This window comes from Emydura macquarii, unplaced genomic scaffold (genome assembly GCF_026122565.2).
Source record: "Emydura macquarii macquarii isolate MOO-44397 ecotype Brisbane River unplaced genomic scaffold, CSIRO-AGI_Emac_v2 contig_1644, whole genome shotgun sequence".
NCBI classification, from domain to species: Eukaryota; Metazoa; Chordata; order Testudines; family Chelidae; genus Emydura; species Emydura macquarii.
Window position 1 is genome coordinate 27,712,714 of NW_027131781.1, and position 16,498 is coordinate 27,729,211.

A 16,498-nucleotide genomic window follows, 5' to 3' on the forward strand; every position below is an offset into this window, starting at 1 on the left:
CACCTCCCTAGGTAACCCATTCCAGTGCTTCACCATCCTCCTAGTGAAAAACGTTTTCCTAATATCCAACGTAGACCTCCCCCCCTGCAACTTGAGACCATTGTTCCTTGTTCTGTCATCTGCTACCATTGAGAACAGCCTAGCTCCATCCTCCCTGGAACCCCCTTTCAGGTAGTTAAAGGCTGCTATCAAATCCCCCCCTCATTCTTCTCTTTTGCAGACTAAACAAACCTAGTTCCCTCAGTCTCTCCTCATAAGTCTTGTGCTCCAGCCCCCTAATCATTTTTGTTGCCCTCTGCTGGACTCTCTCCAACTTGTCCACAACCTTTTTGTAATGGGGTACCCAAAACTGGACACAATACTCCAAATGCGGCCTCACCAATGCTGAATAGAGGGGAATAATCACTTCCCTCGATCTGCTGGCAATGCTTCTACTAATGCAGCCCAATATGCTATTAGCCTTTTTGGCAACCAGGGCACATTGCTGACTCATATGCAGCTTCTTATCCACTGTAACCCCCAGGTCCTTTTCTGTAGAACTGCTTCCTAGCCCTTCGGTCCCCAGTCTGTAGCTGCACATGGGATTCTTCCGTCCTAAGTGCAGGACTCTACATTTGTCCTTATTGAACCTCATCAGATTTCTTTTGGCCCAATCCTCCAATTTGTCTAGGTCACTCTGTATCCTATCCCTACCTTCCGGGGTGTCTACCACTCCCCTTAGCTTAGTGTCATGTGCAAACTTCCTGAGGGTGCAATCTACCCCATCCTCCAGATCATTAATGAAGATGTTGAACAAAACCAGCCCCAGGACCGACCCCTGGGGCACTCTGCTTGTTACTGGCTGCCAGCTAGACATCAAGCCATTCATCTCTACTCGTTGAGCCCAATGATCTAGCCAGTTCTCTATCCATTTTATAGTCTATTCATCCAACCCATACTTCTTTACCTTGCTGATAAGAATACTGTGGGAGACTGTATCAAAAGCTTTGCTAAAGTCAAGGTATATCATGTCTACCACTTTCCTCACATCCACAGAGCCAGTCACGTCTTTGTAGAAGGCAATCAGGTTGGTCAGGCATGACTTGCCCTTGGTGAATCCATGTTGACTGTTCCTGATCACCTTCCTCTCTTCCAAGTGCCTTAAAATGGATTCCTTAAGGACCTGCTCCATGATTTTTCCAGGGATTGAGGTGAAGCTGACAGGTCTGTAGTTCCCTGGATCCTCTTTCTTCCCTTTCTTGAAGATGGGCTCTATATTTGCCTTTTTCCAATCATCAGGGACCTCCCCCAATTGCCACGAGTTTTCAGAGAAAATAGCCAATGGCTCTGAAATCACATCAGCCAACTCCCTCAACACCCTCGGATGTATTGCATCTGGCCCCATGGACTTGTGTATATCCAATCTTTCTAAATAGTCTTGAACCTGTTCCTTCAGCACTGAGGGATGTTCACCTCCTCCCCATTCTGTGCTGCCCAGTGCAGTAGTTTGGGAGCTGACCTTGTCTGTGAAGACAGAGGCAAAAAAGGCATTGAGTACCTCAGCTTTCTCCACATCCTCTGTCACTAGGTTGCCTCCCCCATTCAGCAGGTCAAGAAGAGCATGGCCCCTAGTTGATTGCTCCAGCACTTGCACCAGGAAGTTATTCGCAACACTCTTCAAAAACTTCCTGGATTGTCCGTGCTCTGCTGAATTGCTCTTGCAGCAGATGTCAGGGTGATTGAAGTCCCCCATGAGAACCAGGTCTTGTGAACTGGAAACTTTCCCTAGTTGACTGAAGAAAGCCTCATCTACCTCGTCCTCCTGGTCTGGTGGTCTATAACAGACACCCACCACAACATCACCCTTATTATTCTTGCTTCTTTGCTTAACCCAGAGACTCTCAACTGACTTATCTCCAGTTTCATACTGGAGCTCAGAGCAATCATAGTGCTTTCTTACATACAGTGCAACTCCTCCACCCTTTTACTCCTGCCTGTCCTTCCTGAACAGTTTATACCCATTCATGACAGTGCTTCAGTTGTGTGAGTTACCCCACCCAGTCTCGGTTATTCCAATCATATCATAGTTCCTTGACTGTGTTAGGACTTCCAGTTCCTCCTGCTCGTTTCCCAGGCTTCTTGCATTTGTGTATAATCTTGGCATTTGTGCCAGATTCTAAGCCAGGTACTTGCATTCTCCTCTCTAAATCCTGCCATTTCATTTGGTACAGTATTCTTTCTGATATGAATTATTTTGCTGTGTTCTGCTGAACAGCTGCTGCATTACTCTGTCCTCCCAGAGGTGATTGTGTTTGGGGGATGCACTGATTGCTTTCCAAATATTTTGCAAATATTTTGCTTTGGCATCCTTGAGGTGCTATAGATATAAAAGCCTGTGCATAGTGTGACAAATATCGATTGGTCATCCACTAAGATCCTTCAGATGGTGAAACTGTCACTGAGGTCTCTGTAATGGTCACTGACGTTTGGTCCTTCCCAAGCCACCTGCCTCACAGATGCTATCACTCAGACAGCAAGAGGTTCATAAATGCCCACTGAGGTGCAGTCTTGTTCAAATGTTTCCCATATTATATGTGGTGAGGAGCGGTTTCACCCTTCTTTGAGACTTAGGAGGCTGGCTGCCTTCAGGGAAACACTTTCCATGTCAGCATTAGGTGGAACGCCTCTCCAGCCATTATTTGCCCAGACATGTTTTCTGTACTTCCCTGTGAAATCCGTGTTTGCCTATAAAATTTTATCTGCACAGCACATTTTAAATTGCTCTGTTTGCAGAGATATTTATCTATTGCGTCTATAGCAGGACATAAAAAACTGAAAGTTGGAATAAATGCCGCAGACTACAGACTAAATGCCGCAGTTGTGGTCACCCCATCTCAAAAAAGATGGATTAGAATTGGAAAAAGTACAAAGAAGATAACAAAAATGATTAGAGGTATGGAAAAAGACGGGGGACTGTTCAGCTTGGAAAAGATATGGCTAAGGAGGGATATGATAAAGATCTATAAAATCGTGGATGGTGTGCAGAAAGTGAATCAGGAAGTGTTATTTGCCCCCTTCATATAACGCAAGAACCAGGGCTCACCCAATGAAATTGATAGGCAGCAGGTTTAAAACAAACAAAAGAAGTTCTTCTTCACACAATGCACAGTCAACATGTTGAGCTCGTTGCTAGGGGATGTTATGAAGGCCAAAAGTATAACTAGGTTAAAAAAAGAATTAGATAAGTTCTTGGAGGATGGTCCATCAGTGGCTATTAGCCAATGTGGTCAGGGACTCAACCCCACACTCTGAGTGTCCCTAGCCTCTGACTGCCAGAAGCTGAGACTGGATGATGGGATGGGTCACTTGATAATTGCCTTGTTCATTCCCTCTGAAGTTCCTGGCACTGACCACTGTTGGAAGTCAGGATACAGGAGTAAATGGACCATTGGTCAGAGCCGATATGGTCCTTCTTATGTTCTTAGATTAGTACTTGCAGTTGGAGGGAGCCAGGCATCTAAGCCTGCTATGGAGGCAAGTCTGCCAACTGTTCCCCATCAATAAGGAATGGACCCTCTAAGTGCTGCCAGGTCCTGCCCCCAGTTACTAACTGGGTCATTGTCCCTCTGCTTCAGAGCCCATCCCCAGCTTCCTTCCTCTTGGAATGAAGCCAAGGATTTTGATGAGGATATCCCCGGGGCCTGTCCTCTCCTTGATAGGGAGGTACACCTGCCCTTTCAAAAGGCTGGCTTTTTCCCTGAAGGGCTGAAGAGAGCAAACTTATCTCCAGCCACTGTGCAATTGCCCAGTATAAATAATGCTAAAAAAGGGAAGAAGAAAATCTAGGGGATACAGGTTGCCTCTCCCCGATTCCCTTTCCATATCCTCATGGACAGTGATGCTTGGAATCCAACCGTGAAACTTTGTTGTCACAGCAAAATCAGGAAGAGGGATTTGCCTGCCTTTCTCCCCCCAGGCGTGGCTGCCTGACTTCATGTGCCAAGGAAGATGTCTACAGTCATAATCTGCACCTTAGTAAATAGCCTGCAATGATTTATTACCCACGGGAACCTAAAGGTTTCACCACAGTCCTGCCTCAGGCAGACATGCAATGATATCCTTCACTCTGGATACTGTCCATTCCAGAGTGGATTTCTTCCCCAAAGACCTAGGGAACGCAAAGCTAAAGGGAACCTTTAGAAGAACATTGGAAACTTTCCTAGCAGTTCTGTGGACTTCCCTCCACACCACTTATTTCTCAGAGCAACCACGTTACAGTGGGGAAACAAAGGGATAGGACCTCTCCGTCTAAGAAGAATTCCAGGTGGCCTTCATGCCAGGCTCCCTTGCAATGATACTGGTTGGTGATGCAGCCCTGGTCTCCAGGCTTTTTCTGCCAAAGTGATGGTATTGAATTCACTAGCGGGGGAATTTAGGGTTAGGCAGCTGATGGACTGAGATGTCTGCACATCACACTCTTCATAACTGTCTCATGGTTACTTTGTGCTCGCCCATCTGCTTACCCTCTCCGCCAACAGGCTCTTGTCTTATATGTACATTGTAAGCTCTTTGGGGTAGGGACCATCTTTTGATCCATAGTTGTACAGCACCTAGCACAGAAGGGCTGGAGCTTCTAGGCACTACACTAATTCAGTACAAATCATGAATAACCATGGTGATAATGTTACATCTGTAGAGAACCCAATTGTTGTCAGGTGCCTGCAGCTCCACCTTTGCTACATGCCCTGATCAGAATGACTTGTCTGTGTGCTTTAGAGTATTAAGACTTCAGCATCTTTGAAAGTGGCAACCATCTGCATACCATCAGGCTGGGTGATTTCTAAAGGGGACCCAGTGTGCATACTGTGTGTCCATACCCCACTGGGCACTCTTGCTCAGGGCCCCTCTGTGTGACGTATTTTCTTACATGACATTTGTCAGCCAGCTGCAGTTCCGTGACTTGTTTCTTCCTTCCCCAGATTTATCTGCCTCCCGCCTGGAAAAAGCCAAAGAGATCGGGGCAGATTTCACCATTCAGCTAAAGAAAGAGACCCCTCAGGAGGTGGCCGGCATGGTACAGGGTTTGCTTAACTGCATGCCTGAAATAACCGTGGAGTGCTCTGGAGCAGAGGCCAGCATCCAAACTGGCATTTATGTGAGTCCTCCTTCCCCTTTTCAAGCTCAGAGCCAACATTTGCTCCTTTCCTTTCAGGTTGATCATTGGAGTGAATAAATATAAAATGTGGCGGGAAACGATGTGAGAAAACCACTTTACTGGCCAGACCCCTCTACCAGCAGGGCAGAGTCCATGCATGACAATGGAGATTTCAGTCCTTTTCTGCAGCGTAGTGGCTTGTTCAGACAGAGTGCTGCTCACACCATAATCTCCCTAAGGCCCCTTGGATGAATTTATGTTGTGGTAGATCTGTGTCAGAACCAAGGCTTGCAATGCAGGTGTCAATCCTCTGTGCCATCTTAAGTAGAGTTAGTGATGGGACAAATTCAACCCTAAGATACCATACATGCATTTAATTCCCTCTAACTTGTGTTTGTGTATCTCAGGACAGAATTTGGTCAAGTGTGTGTATGCAGAAATAATAATATTGCTCAGCTCCCCTGCAGGAGAGCTGACTTCTGTGCCATGGGATAGTCATGCCCTCCCCATGCTATCAGGGGCTGGCAGTGCTCTTCTGCCTTCTATAGGAGAGCTGGGCCTAAATATTCCAGACCTGCTACTAATTTTTGAGTGTTTCACCTTAAAGAAGCCTGATTTTCAGAGGGCAAGGGCTCAATAATTTCTGAAAATTGGATCCTTTTAGGATGTCCCTAGTTGGGCGCCTAGACAACACTCACTCAGACTGCACAGGCCCTGAGCTGTATTTCCAAGGCCGGTCTCTGGCTCACTGTGCAGGCAGGGGCTGGGAGTGCTCTGCGCCCAGGTGTGGCTTGGAAAAGGTGCTGAGTTCTTTATGCATCGTGTCTTCTTCCGGCTCCTTCAACTCTTCTGTTTGTCAATGTTGGCCATTGATTGATGCGGGCAGCTCCCCTTCCCTTGCAGCCTCACCCTGGGGGAAGGCAAGCAATGAGTCAGCAGCACACAGCATACAAGAGAGAGAGGGTTGCGTCAGCCCAAGGGAATGTGTCATGTTGACTCCAGTTTGGGGTTGGCCATGTCTCCTGTGGGTAATGGTGGTTGGGAGCATTGACACCATGTTGCTGTGTTTTCCAATCATCTTCCTGCCTTGTTGACTTCTCCTACAGCATCTCCGTCAATGGCTCTTCATCTCCCCACTGCCTTATCTGTTAGCATCCCCCAATTTGTCATGTGTCCCCTCTTCAGGTTTCATTTTAGGCCACATATACTCTCCTCATAGCTTCTTGGGTCTCCTCTTACTCATGACTTGCCCCCTCCCTTCCCAGGCCTGGGACTGTCTCCCAGTTCTTGTCCACCAAACACCTTCTTCCTCTCTCTTGCCCCAGATCCCACCTTCAGACCCACCTTTCCCAGAAGTATCCTGTTCTCCGCTGTGCACACTGTCCCTTGGCTTGTATATGTACGCCGTGTTTGTTTTGTGAGCTTTTCTGGGCAACTTCTTTGTGATTTGTACCCTAGCACTGTACGAAGGTTAGTAATGGAAAGAACTAGGAGCCAAGTGAAATAAAGCCAAGTGAAGATGCAGGTTGAATAACAGGACCATACCCCCTACTGTGCATTTTACTAGGATGTAGAATTGTTCAGACAGAACACAGGGTAATGTATTCTAGGGAACAGCTCTCCCTTGATGGGGCTTCTCCGTCTCTGTTCTCTCAAGCACTGGTCCCATCTTCCCCTCAGTCTTTGCACAGGATTCTCACTGATCTCACTGTGAGATTGCCACAGCAAGGCTAATATTTATGCCTGCAATTTTGGGACTGATCACCATCCAGAGGTCTTCTGGTTGTAAGAAATAGCCAGCATGGATTTATCAAGAACAAATCATGCCAAACCAACCTAATTTCCTTTTTTGACAGTGTTATTGGTCTAGTGGCTACCGAGGAAGTAGTAGATCTGATATCTTGATTTTAATAAGGCTTTTGGCACAATCCCACATGACATTCTCGAAGCCAAACTAGGGAAATGTGGTCTAGATGAAATGACTATAAGGTGGGAGCACAACTGGTTGAAAGACTGCTCAAAAAGTAATTATCACCTGTTCGCTGTCAAACTGGGAGGCCTATCTAGTGGGATCACACAGGGGTTAGTCCTGGATCTGGTACTCATCAATATTTTCATTAATGACTTGAATAATGGAGCAGAGAATATGCTTATAGAATTTGTAGATGACTCCAAGTTGAGTGGGGTTGCCAGCACTTTGGTGGATAGGATTAGAATTCAAAACAACCTTGACAAATTGGAGAATTTCAACAAGTTGAAATTCAGTAAAGACAAGTGCAAAGTACTACACTTATAGGAAGGTAAATGAAATGCACGGCTACAAAATGGAGAATAACTGGCTAGGCAGTAGTACCTCTGAAAAGAAGCTGGGGGTTATAGTGGATCACAAATTGAATATGAGCCAGCAATGTGATGAAGTTGCAAAAAAGGCTGTGATTTTGGGGGGTATTAACAGGAGTGTAATATGTCAGACACAGGAGGGAATTGTTCTGCTCTGTTTGGCATGGTGAAGCCTCAGCTGAAGTACCGTGTCTAATTCTCAGTGCCACACTTTAGGAAAGATGTGGACAAACTGGAGAGAGTCCCGAGGAGGGCAACCAAAATGATAAAACGTTCAGAAAACCTAATGTAAGCGGAAAACTTACAAAAACTGGACATGTTTAGTCTTGAGAAAAGAAGACCGAGGAGCGGAGGGACTTGATAACTGTCTTCAGATACATTAAGGGCCGTTATGAAGAGGATGGTGATCAGTTGTTCTCCATGTCCACTGAAGATAGGACAAGAAGTAATGGGCTTGGTCTGCAGCAAGGGAGATTTTGGTTAGATATTAGGAAGAACTTTCTAATTATAGGGGTGGTTAAGTTCTGGAATAGGCTTCCAAGGGAGTTTTCTGGAATCCCCATCATGGGAAGTTTTAAGAACAGGTAGGACAACCACCTGTCAGGGATGATCTAGGTTTACTTGGTCCTGCCTGATTGCAGGGGACTGGACTGGATGCTTTCTTGAGGTCCCTTCCAGCCCAGCATTTCTATCGTTTTATGATTCTGTTTCCATGCTGTTTCCTCTGACCCAATCTGCAGAGGGAGGTGGAAGGTGTCAGCTATTGCTTCTCCCTGGGTATAGGGGGTTTTGTCCATAGAGGAAGCAGAGGGTGTAATTTTCTCTGCTTAGCTGAATGACAAACGTGACACAAAAATAACTCCTTTTCTGGGGTGCTGAATGGGTATCATGGGAAGTAAATTGCTAGTAAAAGATTGAGAATGGTCACTTTCCCTTCCTTACAGAGCTGTCTGGGTGCGGTGCCTTTCATCATAGGCAGAGACAAACCCCAGCCACATCTGAAAATCAAATGTCAGATTATGCAGTGATAAAGGGGAGCAAATCCAATCCAATACCCACAGTATTCCCTGTAGCTAAGCCCCTGGGGCTAGGATGTGTCTCAAGGCCTGTGCTATCTGAGAGCCTTCAGTTTACACTGAAACCTGCAAACATTTCTTTCCTGTTAGTGAGAATCAAAGTTTGAACCATGCTGTCCTAGACAAAATGATCTCATGTGCTCTCCCTCTGATCTGATATCAATGATCAAATACTCTATATTTTCTGCAGAAACCGTTAACATTACTGACACCATTATTTTCGCAATCAGTATCCAGGCATTTGCTTAGTTAAACAAAGACCTATTTGCAAATTTTTTTCTGACTAACAGCGGTGAATGAAGCCTAGAGGAAGTTATGCCAAGCAGTGCTGGGATTCTGAAGCAAGCTGCACTACAGGTAGCTCCGATGTTGGGAGCAAGATAACCCAGCCAAACCTCTGCTGGCATGACTGAAAGCCAGCCCTCAGGAAACAACAGAGGCACAGTGGCCTTATGGGGAATCTCACAGGAGGGGAGATATTGAGACCTGTCTTATGCAACATCATTAACAATCTCAGGTCTCAACTGTGTCATGTAGTACAGCTCAGTGTTAGGGGCAAAACAGTGGAGGTGCACACTTAAGCAAAGCAGAATTACTCTGTTACAGCTGCTGCTACACCAGCTGATTTGCCAGTCCTGCACTGGAGTCTTGTAGTGTCAGGCACCGCAGTTGTCTGGCCTTTGTGTGGGTTGTAGGGGGGGAGTGGGCTCCTTGACCCTTTCCCCTCACTGTGCACTGGCCCTGTGAGAATAGTAGATCATGAGGGTCATTTGGCAGAGCCCCAATTCCTCCAACTCTGCATCTTACTAACAGCTGAGCTGCATTTGCGATCAGTGGGATTTTGGCATCTCTTGCACTTTGTGTCCGTGGGGAGTGTGATCTAGCCTCCTGTCTAAGATTAGGCACTGGTACCCACTCTGGTTTGGCAACATCATCTTTTCCTGGGAATTGCCAATGGGAGAAGGGGAACAATGGCACTTTTCTGCTCCTCCACCTGCTCAGGTCTGCGTCCTTCATGGAGACACTGCCAGGCACTCTCAGGACCCCCCCTTACATGGAGCTCAGTAGAAAAAATAATTCAGCTCCACGCAGTGTGTTTTCTTTTCCTGGTAAGCTCTGCAAGGCTTAGGGGAAGCAACGTGCTTGTCCACAGCCCACTCACTGCTCCCTTGGGCCTGCCCGCTCCCTGTCCCCTCCTTGTGTGTGGACAAAGAGCCGTGGAGTGCCCGCATGGGATCTAGAAGGGTAGGAGAATGGGACACTTCCGTGCACAGGGTAAGGGGGAAGAGGATCTGGGTCAGAAACATCAGAAGCACTTACAGGTATGTCTACACTTGGAGCTGGGAGTGTGCTTCCCATGTGGAGTAGGCATACTCGTGCGAGCTTTCATCAGCTAGTGCGCTAAATATAGAATGTAGCTGCAGCAATGTGAGCTGCAGGACAGGCCAGATGCCCCGGATATGTACATTTAGGCTGTCAACTCCTTTAATAGCCTGCTGATAAGACTTTGCAAGCAATGACCAGTTTTGCTATATACACAGAAGCTTGTCGTCTTCCATGGGCAGGCATTTATTTTGTTTCTGTTATTCCTCCTCAGGCCACTCACTCAGGCGGGACCCTGGTTCTGGTGGGGCTGGGGCCAGAGATGGTCCATGTCCCCATGGTGAATGCTGCTGTGCGGGAGGTGGATATCAAGGGAATATTTCGCTACTGCAATACGTGAGTATTGTTCAGGTTGCAATGTCATGACTGCAGACTGTTCCATTGTCCCTGAGGAAGTCATTTGTCCACAAGGAAGGAGGAAATGGAAGACCCTGTAATGTTCCCCTTTTGATCACTATTTTTCAAGGCAGTGTAAACGTTACCATTGTGGAGCGGGGTCCCTACCAGACCATCAGCCCCACTTCTCCTGCACCACACATCTTGGAGGCTGGATGGCTTTTCAAGTGACAGTGCAAAATTTTAGGGGAACTGCCAAATGTTCGCAGTGCAAAACTGCTCCCACTTCAACACAGGAATGGGGAGATGGGTGAGGAGGGGGAGCCAGGCAATTGGGTGAGGTGGGGGAAGAGGTAATGGGGGTTGGGTGGCAAGATTGGGGGCCAGGAAATGGGTAAGCAGTTGGCAGATGGGTAGGGAAGTGGGGCTGACAGATGGGTTGGGGCCAGCAGATGGGGGATGAGTGGGAGCTGTCCATCAGGCAATCTCTGTAGCAAGATATGGACTTATGGACTGTGCTGTGAAGAAATTTGAGAGCTCTGCCTTAATGGAGATAGACACAAGTCTTATTACTGGCTACAAAATTATCGAACCCTCTTAAAATCCTGTCAGGCTGTGTGTTTTGACCTCTTGTGGCAGTGGGATATGAACCTGGATTTAACAAACAATCCTGCAGATCCGGAGGGTAAAGATAAGATTCCACTTGTTTGTGTCCTATAACAAGCTTGATCCCAGTCTTGCTATTTTGGTGATTTTGCACTTAGTCTAGGCTGTAGTTTCCCAGCTCCGATCTCCTCCGTGGGTTGCTCATGGAATTATAGTGATTTCTGGCAATTTAATTCTGAAAGAATCGCTGAATGAAAGAGATGCAGATTTAGACCTCATCTATGCAGTGTTAGATCCTGTTGACGCTGTAGAAACAGCCGTGTAGGATGTAGGTCAGTCTTGCAGTGTAGATAAGACCGAGCTGTGCTTTTATCCTGTCTCTGGAGCAGGCTATAAACTTGGTCTCGCTGGTTTGGCAGGGCTGGGTTTAGTTTAGGTTTAGGTTTGTGTAGATCTTTGGTCTCTTCATGTCCATCAGTTTCTTTAGTTAGTAGGAGCTGATCTCCAGAGAGGGTTTCCTGTAGGATCTTTATTCTTAGCTACAGCCAGGCTTCCCTGTTAAGCCTGGGGATCTGTTTAATTAGAAGGTTTGTTTCTATGTTGATCTGGCTAGGTCTCTTCATATCTCTGTCTAATTCTAGCTTTTGCCCAGGCAGAGATTGAGCTATAAGCCAATACAATTGTGTCAGTGCCGTACATGAATTGCCATACTCCTCATACCACCAAAGGGGGCAGTAATAACCTGCATAAGCAGTTATCTATGGATACACGCCACTGGCTCCTCAGACGCACTGAACTCTAAGTGAACTATTTAAGCTAAAAAACACAAAACAGATGCCAGAGGTCTCGATTTTACCTAGTGCCCAACATGTATAACGAAGGAGGCAGAGCAATAAAGGAGCAGTGCGCAGCACAGATATTTTTTCAAACTTTATTTTGCTGCGATTTGAATACACAATAACTCCCAATGCTTGTCACTTATTCAGTTGGAGCAGACCACATCTAGCGTGCAATGCCATTGGCTCAGTACTTTATACACAAAACCTCATAAACCCTTGCCCAGTGCAAGCTCATTGCTTCCAAACAACAAAAGAGTAGGGTGGTGTTTTAGAATAAGCAGAGAATCTTACGACATAAATGCAGAAGTTTTCGTGGCGCGCATTGCTCCTGGAGTTCTCACTGCTCCACCCCTGAACAGGTGCAGTATGTGTTGCCTTCTGGGCCTGCCCCCTCCCATGCAATCCCTGCTAATCAGGAGCCGGCTTTGCATTCTACTTGAGAGCTCAGTCCGGCAACCTTTTGCAGGACTTTATGGGAGTGACATGTGGGACTGGACTCTAAAGAAATTGCTTCTTGCCTGTTTAGCAGTAATTGAGCAAGGTCCCTCCAGACCTGTCATTTTCCGTTTCTGTAGATTGTAAGAGTGGGATGGGACGCTGTCTGATGTCTGGACAGATCATGTGCAGTTACACAGATCTGCTAGTCTGTACATATTCCCTAGACCTAGAGGGCTACCCTCATCGCTCACTGTTTGTATTCTCTTCCAGGTGGCCCATGGCGATTTCTATGCTTGCATCCAAGAGAGTGAATGTCAAGCCTTTGGTTACACATCGCTTCCCTTTGGAAAAGGCTCTGGAGGCCTTTGAGGCAACCAGGAAAGGTCTGGGGGTGAAAGTTATGCTGAAGTGTGACCCCAATGACCAGAATCCCTGAAGAAGGGCACTGCACTCTTCCCCAATTATACTGCCTGGCTTAAAGATGAAGAATGGGCTCTATAGTGAGATGGGAACTATAGTAATAAGAATACATGTAGTACTTAGTGCTTTGGGGAATAAAGGTACAGTCACTGATGTGCAGACAGTGCATTATAAAATAGAGTGCAGTGAAAGAGAAGGGATTATGGGTTAAAGATATTTACAGCTTAAATGGTGCTTAAATGGGGAACTGCTATTTGGAACCAAATTTAGGCCAAAATCCTCCCCTCAGATCTGTGCAGGAGATCTTGGCTCGGTCTTTCCCCCTTACAAATTGAGATCACTGAGGATTTGAAAGAACTTGGCTCCTGGGACCTGCCAGTGTTCACCTCTTCTCTAACAGGCTATACATTTTGAAAACTGTAGATTTCTCTGCTCTGTGTAGCAGACAGAGGGCTTCCACCCCGCCCACTTGCATTGAAGAACCACCTATGTCACAGTCAGGATTTGTACATGCTGAAGCACTGAATAAGAGTTTCAGACACTTGACTCCCATTAACGGCAATTAAAGTTGTGCAGAACAGTGTGTCTGGGCATCGTATTCAATGCTGGGACAATACTCTTTTGGTCCAAGATTCTGTTCTAGTGGGTGTTGGGCCCATTTGGTGCTGTCAGACCTGTGTACCAATCTCCTGCACAACGTAGTTATGGAATACTAATAGTTGAAAACTGCCTGTCCCTCGGATTTACAGACATGGAATGAAGTCTGGGCATTTCATCTTTGTGGGATGTACCTTCAGGTTCTGAATACGAGTTGTTTTCCACACTCCTGAACACAGCTCCCTCAAGGCTGATTTCACCCTTCCTATGATTCCTGACTTTGGTCAGTGTCCTTAGGCTAATCCTGCCATTTTGGCCTGGTCTTCTTGTATGTGCTGGTTGTCTATCCCCTTCCTTACAAAGCCACCCCTCTTAAAAAAAATTCCACACCCCTTTTGCCCATGTGTCCTGGTTGGGGAAATTCCAGTCCAACCCCCACTCACCCACCCCCAAACCCCGTCGTCTTCTATGTGACTCTGAGTGATGCTGTAATGGTCTTACCAGTAGAAAACTCATTGTTTCAGTAGGGGAGTCATTCAACACGGATGATCCCTGACTGGTCTGTCACAACTTCTTAGTCGTAGGGTATGTCTGCACTGGAGCTGGAGGGGTAATTTCCTGCTTGGGTAGATATACATGCACTGATTATATAATGCATTGATTGACCTAGCACACAAAACATAGTAGTGTAGCTGTGGCTGAATGGGTGGCAGGATGGGCTAGTCACCCTGTGTACAATCCCATCTGAGACCCTAGGTACATATTGGGATTACTAGCCCCTCCCACTGCCCACAGCAGGAACTAGCATGGATCTGTCCACCCAAGATGGAAATTACGCCTTCCTGCTCCCGTGTAGACATACCTAAGTGTCTTTCCAGTAGGTGTCAAGCCCCTACTGCACAAAGGATGCTCTAAACCATGAAGGAGAATGACTTATCATAAGGGTCACAATCCAAAAGGATGGCTACAAAACAAAGTTGAACCCCTTGAACAAAATGAAGTTCACAAAACAAAATGGCGTTCTTCCATTTGGGACACACCCTAGTCTGTCACCCAGCCCACAGTCTGGATCTGCCCTCAAAGAATGAACCGGCCTCACTGCTACATTGCAGCAGAGCCCCAGCTGGGATTTTCAAAGTAGTATAAGAGTTAGGTGCCCAAATCCCATTGGCATTCAGTGCGGTTGGGTGCCTAACTGCCTCTTTTGACAACACCAGCCCTGGTCCTTCAGAGCTATACTAGGGTTACCTGGTGGCAGTGGGAGGGGGGAATGCTGAGTCTCTGGGGATTAGATTAGGCTGTGGAAAGTGCCTGCAAACTCTAGATGGTGGGAAACATTAGCTCCTGCCACGCAAAGGGCAGATGGTTCAGAGCTTCATGACATCCTTCACTGCAGGCACTGGATGTATGTCCATTTAACTTATTTGTTTATTAGCACTGCTTCGTCGGCAATAGCAATATCTCTAATGCTGGGAATCTGAGGCGGGAACAAAAGGGCTGGACCCATCACAGTTCAATGGTGTCACCACCAATACAACTCCAGGAAAGGGGTTCATGAACCCAAGATCTGTTTTTGGGAGAGCCTGGATGCAGAGGTACAATCATGTTTTAGCAACGTCAGCTGAGCTGGCAGGCACCAGCACATCTGCCTGAGCTAGTACTTTCCAAACTTTACTCTGGAGGGATGCTAGCCTTCCCAGACCTAAAGATGCAACTCGCTTGCTACTATGAACCCTATTTGGACAGCCACCACTCTAACTTCATCAGAACTGACCCAGGCCCTTGGACATTTCATGGGTGGGTGCTGATACTAGGATAGAATTTATCTAGAAAGTTTAAGGTCCATCAGACAAAGTCCTGGAAGGAGATGTGGGTTCACAGAAGTTTCCTATCTTTGCTTTGGCTCATCATTGTGCCAAAATGGCTTGAAATGGAACCGCCTCATTTTTGTTTTGTTCCTTTGGCCTCAGCAAGTATTGCTGCCTTGAACTAGTTTGTGGGTGTGTGCATGGGGGAGGAGGGAGCAGATTATTTGATTATTAAAAGCAGCTGATGTGCATGGATAGTGCAAACACTGCACAGTCCTGGAATGCTTAGGCCTGCAGCAGAAGCTCCATCCACACGGGAAACTGCATGCACACATGACACCAGTGTGCCCCAAGACCAGGGTGAGGGGCACAGCCCAACACCCATACAGAACACAGGGCTAGGCTCTTAGGTCCTTCAGTGGCCAGCCTGGAGGGGACTCTCCCTTCCTCAGCTGCTGCTCCTCCCTGGGGTGCTCCGGAGCAGCAGACAGCAGATACTCATCTGCCACTGCAGCTATTCTGACCTGCTGCTCTTGATGCCACCCCCCATACCTGCCACTGCTGCAGTGCACCCCTTGGGGCCACCCCTGCTCCCATCTGTCTTATGAGCTGAAATTCACCCCTCTCCACCCTGAGCTTCGGGGATCTTCTGGAGACTGCTGCTGGGTCCTGTGGGTAGGAGAAAGGGAAGGGCCCCAACCACCCTTCAGGTCTTTAACTCAGCATCACACTGGAAGCTCCTGTGCAGCTGATCATCCACCATGCAGGGTCTGAAGGGGCTAAGGTGGCCAGGTAGGCCCATTAACTGATTTGGCTGCACCTGGAGGAGGGGGAGGGGGGACAAGGGCTAATTAGAGACAAGGCTCAGCTGGATGGGAACAGGCGGGACCTGTATAAAGCCCAGGAGCTGAGAGCAGCTAGGGGGCTGCAGGGAAGTCACTGGTGGGGTGTTTGGGAGTCTGGAGGGCAGTGTACAGTTACTCCCAAATTTGGGCTGGCAAACCCAGGGGGAGAGTGTGATAAGCTCGGGGGAAAAGTAGTAAGGTCTAGGATAGTGCAGGCCTTGGCTACTGATCAGAGGGTCCCTAAACTGGGACCTGGAGTAGAGGGTAGGTCTGGGTTCCCCTGCCAGCTGCTGGAGAAGTGGCACTGACCAGGCAGTGGAGAGTGGACTGCTTGGGACAGTTTGCCCTGAAAGACTGTGATACCTGGGAAGGGAAGGACCATAATGAGGTGGCCAGAGGGCCAAACCATGCAGAGGAAACTACAGCTCCTGAAACAAGAGGGGCCACAGAGTGAGAGGGGATGATGGGTGGAGAGACAGCCAAAGAGGGCACACCACTTGGAAGGTGCTGATCTCCAGAGCAAGCAGCCAGAAGGAGATGCCCCTAGCGGTGAGTGGATCTGTGCTACCCCCAGTCCTTTTCAGAGTCATTGGGTTGACCCTCCATCCTGTAAGTGCGGTTTGCAGTCCTTGTTCCTAGATGTACATGTTTACATTTGGCTGTATTTCAACTCTCT

General features: G+C 47.4%; 1 protein-coding gene across 2 annotated transcripts in view; it reads left to right on the plus strand.

Moving 5' to 3' along the window:
- Positions 1–16,144, plus strand: part of SORD (sorbitol dehydrogenase) — a 38,904-nt gene extending 22,760 nt beyond the window's left edge. For both annotated transcript variants that reach the window (XM_067556033.1, XM_067556034.1), the window contains exons 7-9: positions 4,959–5,134; positions 10,148–10,269; positions 12,423–16,144. In XM_067556033.1, coding sequence (XP_067412134.1) covers positions 4,959–5,134; positions 10,148–10,269; positions 12,423–12,588 — 464 coding nt within the window. In that variant the 3' untranslated portion in view covers positions 12,589–16,144. The remainder of the gene's footprint in view (positions 1–4,958; positions 5,135–10,147; positions 10,270–12,422) is intronic.
- Positions 16,145–16,498: the final 354 nt, after the last annotated feature.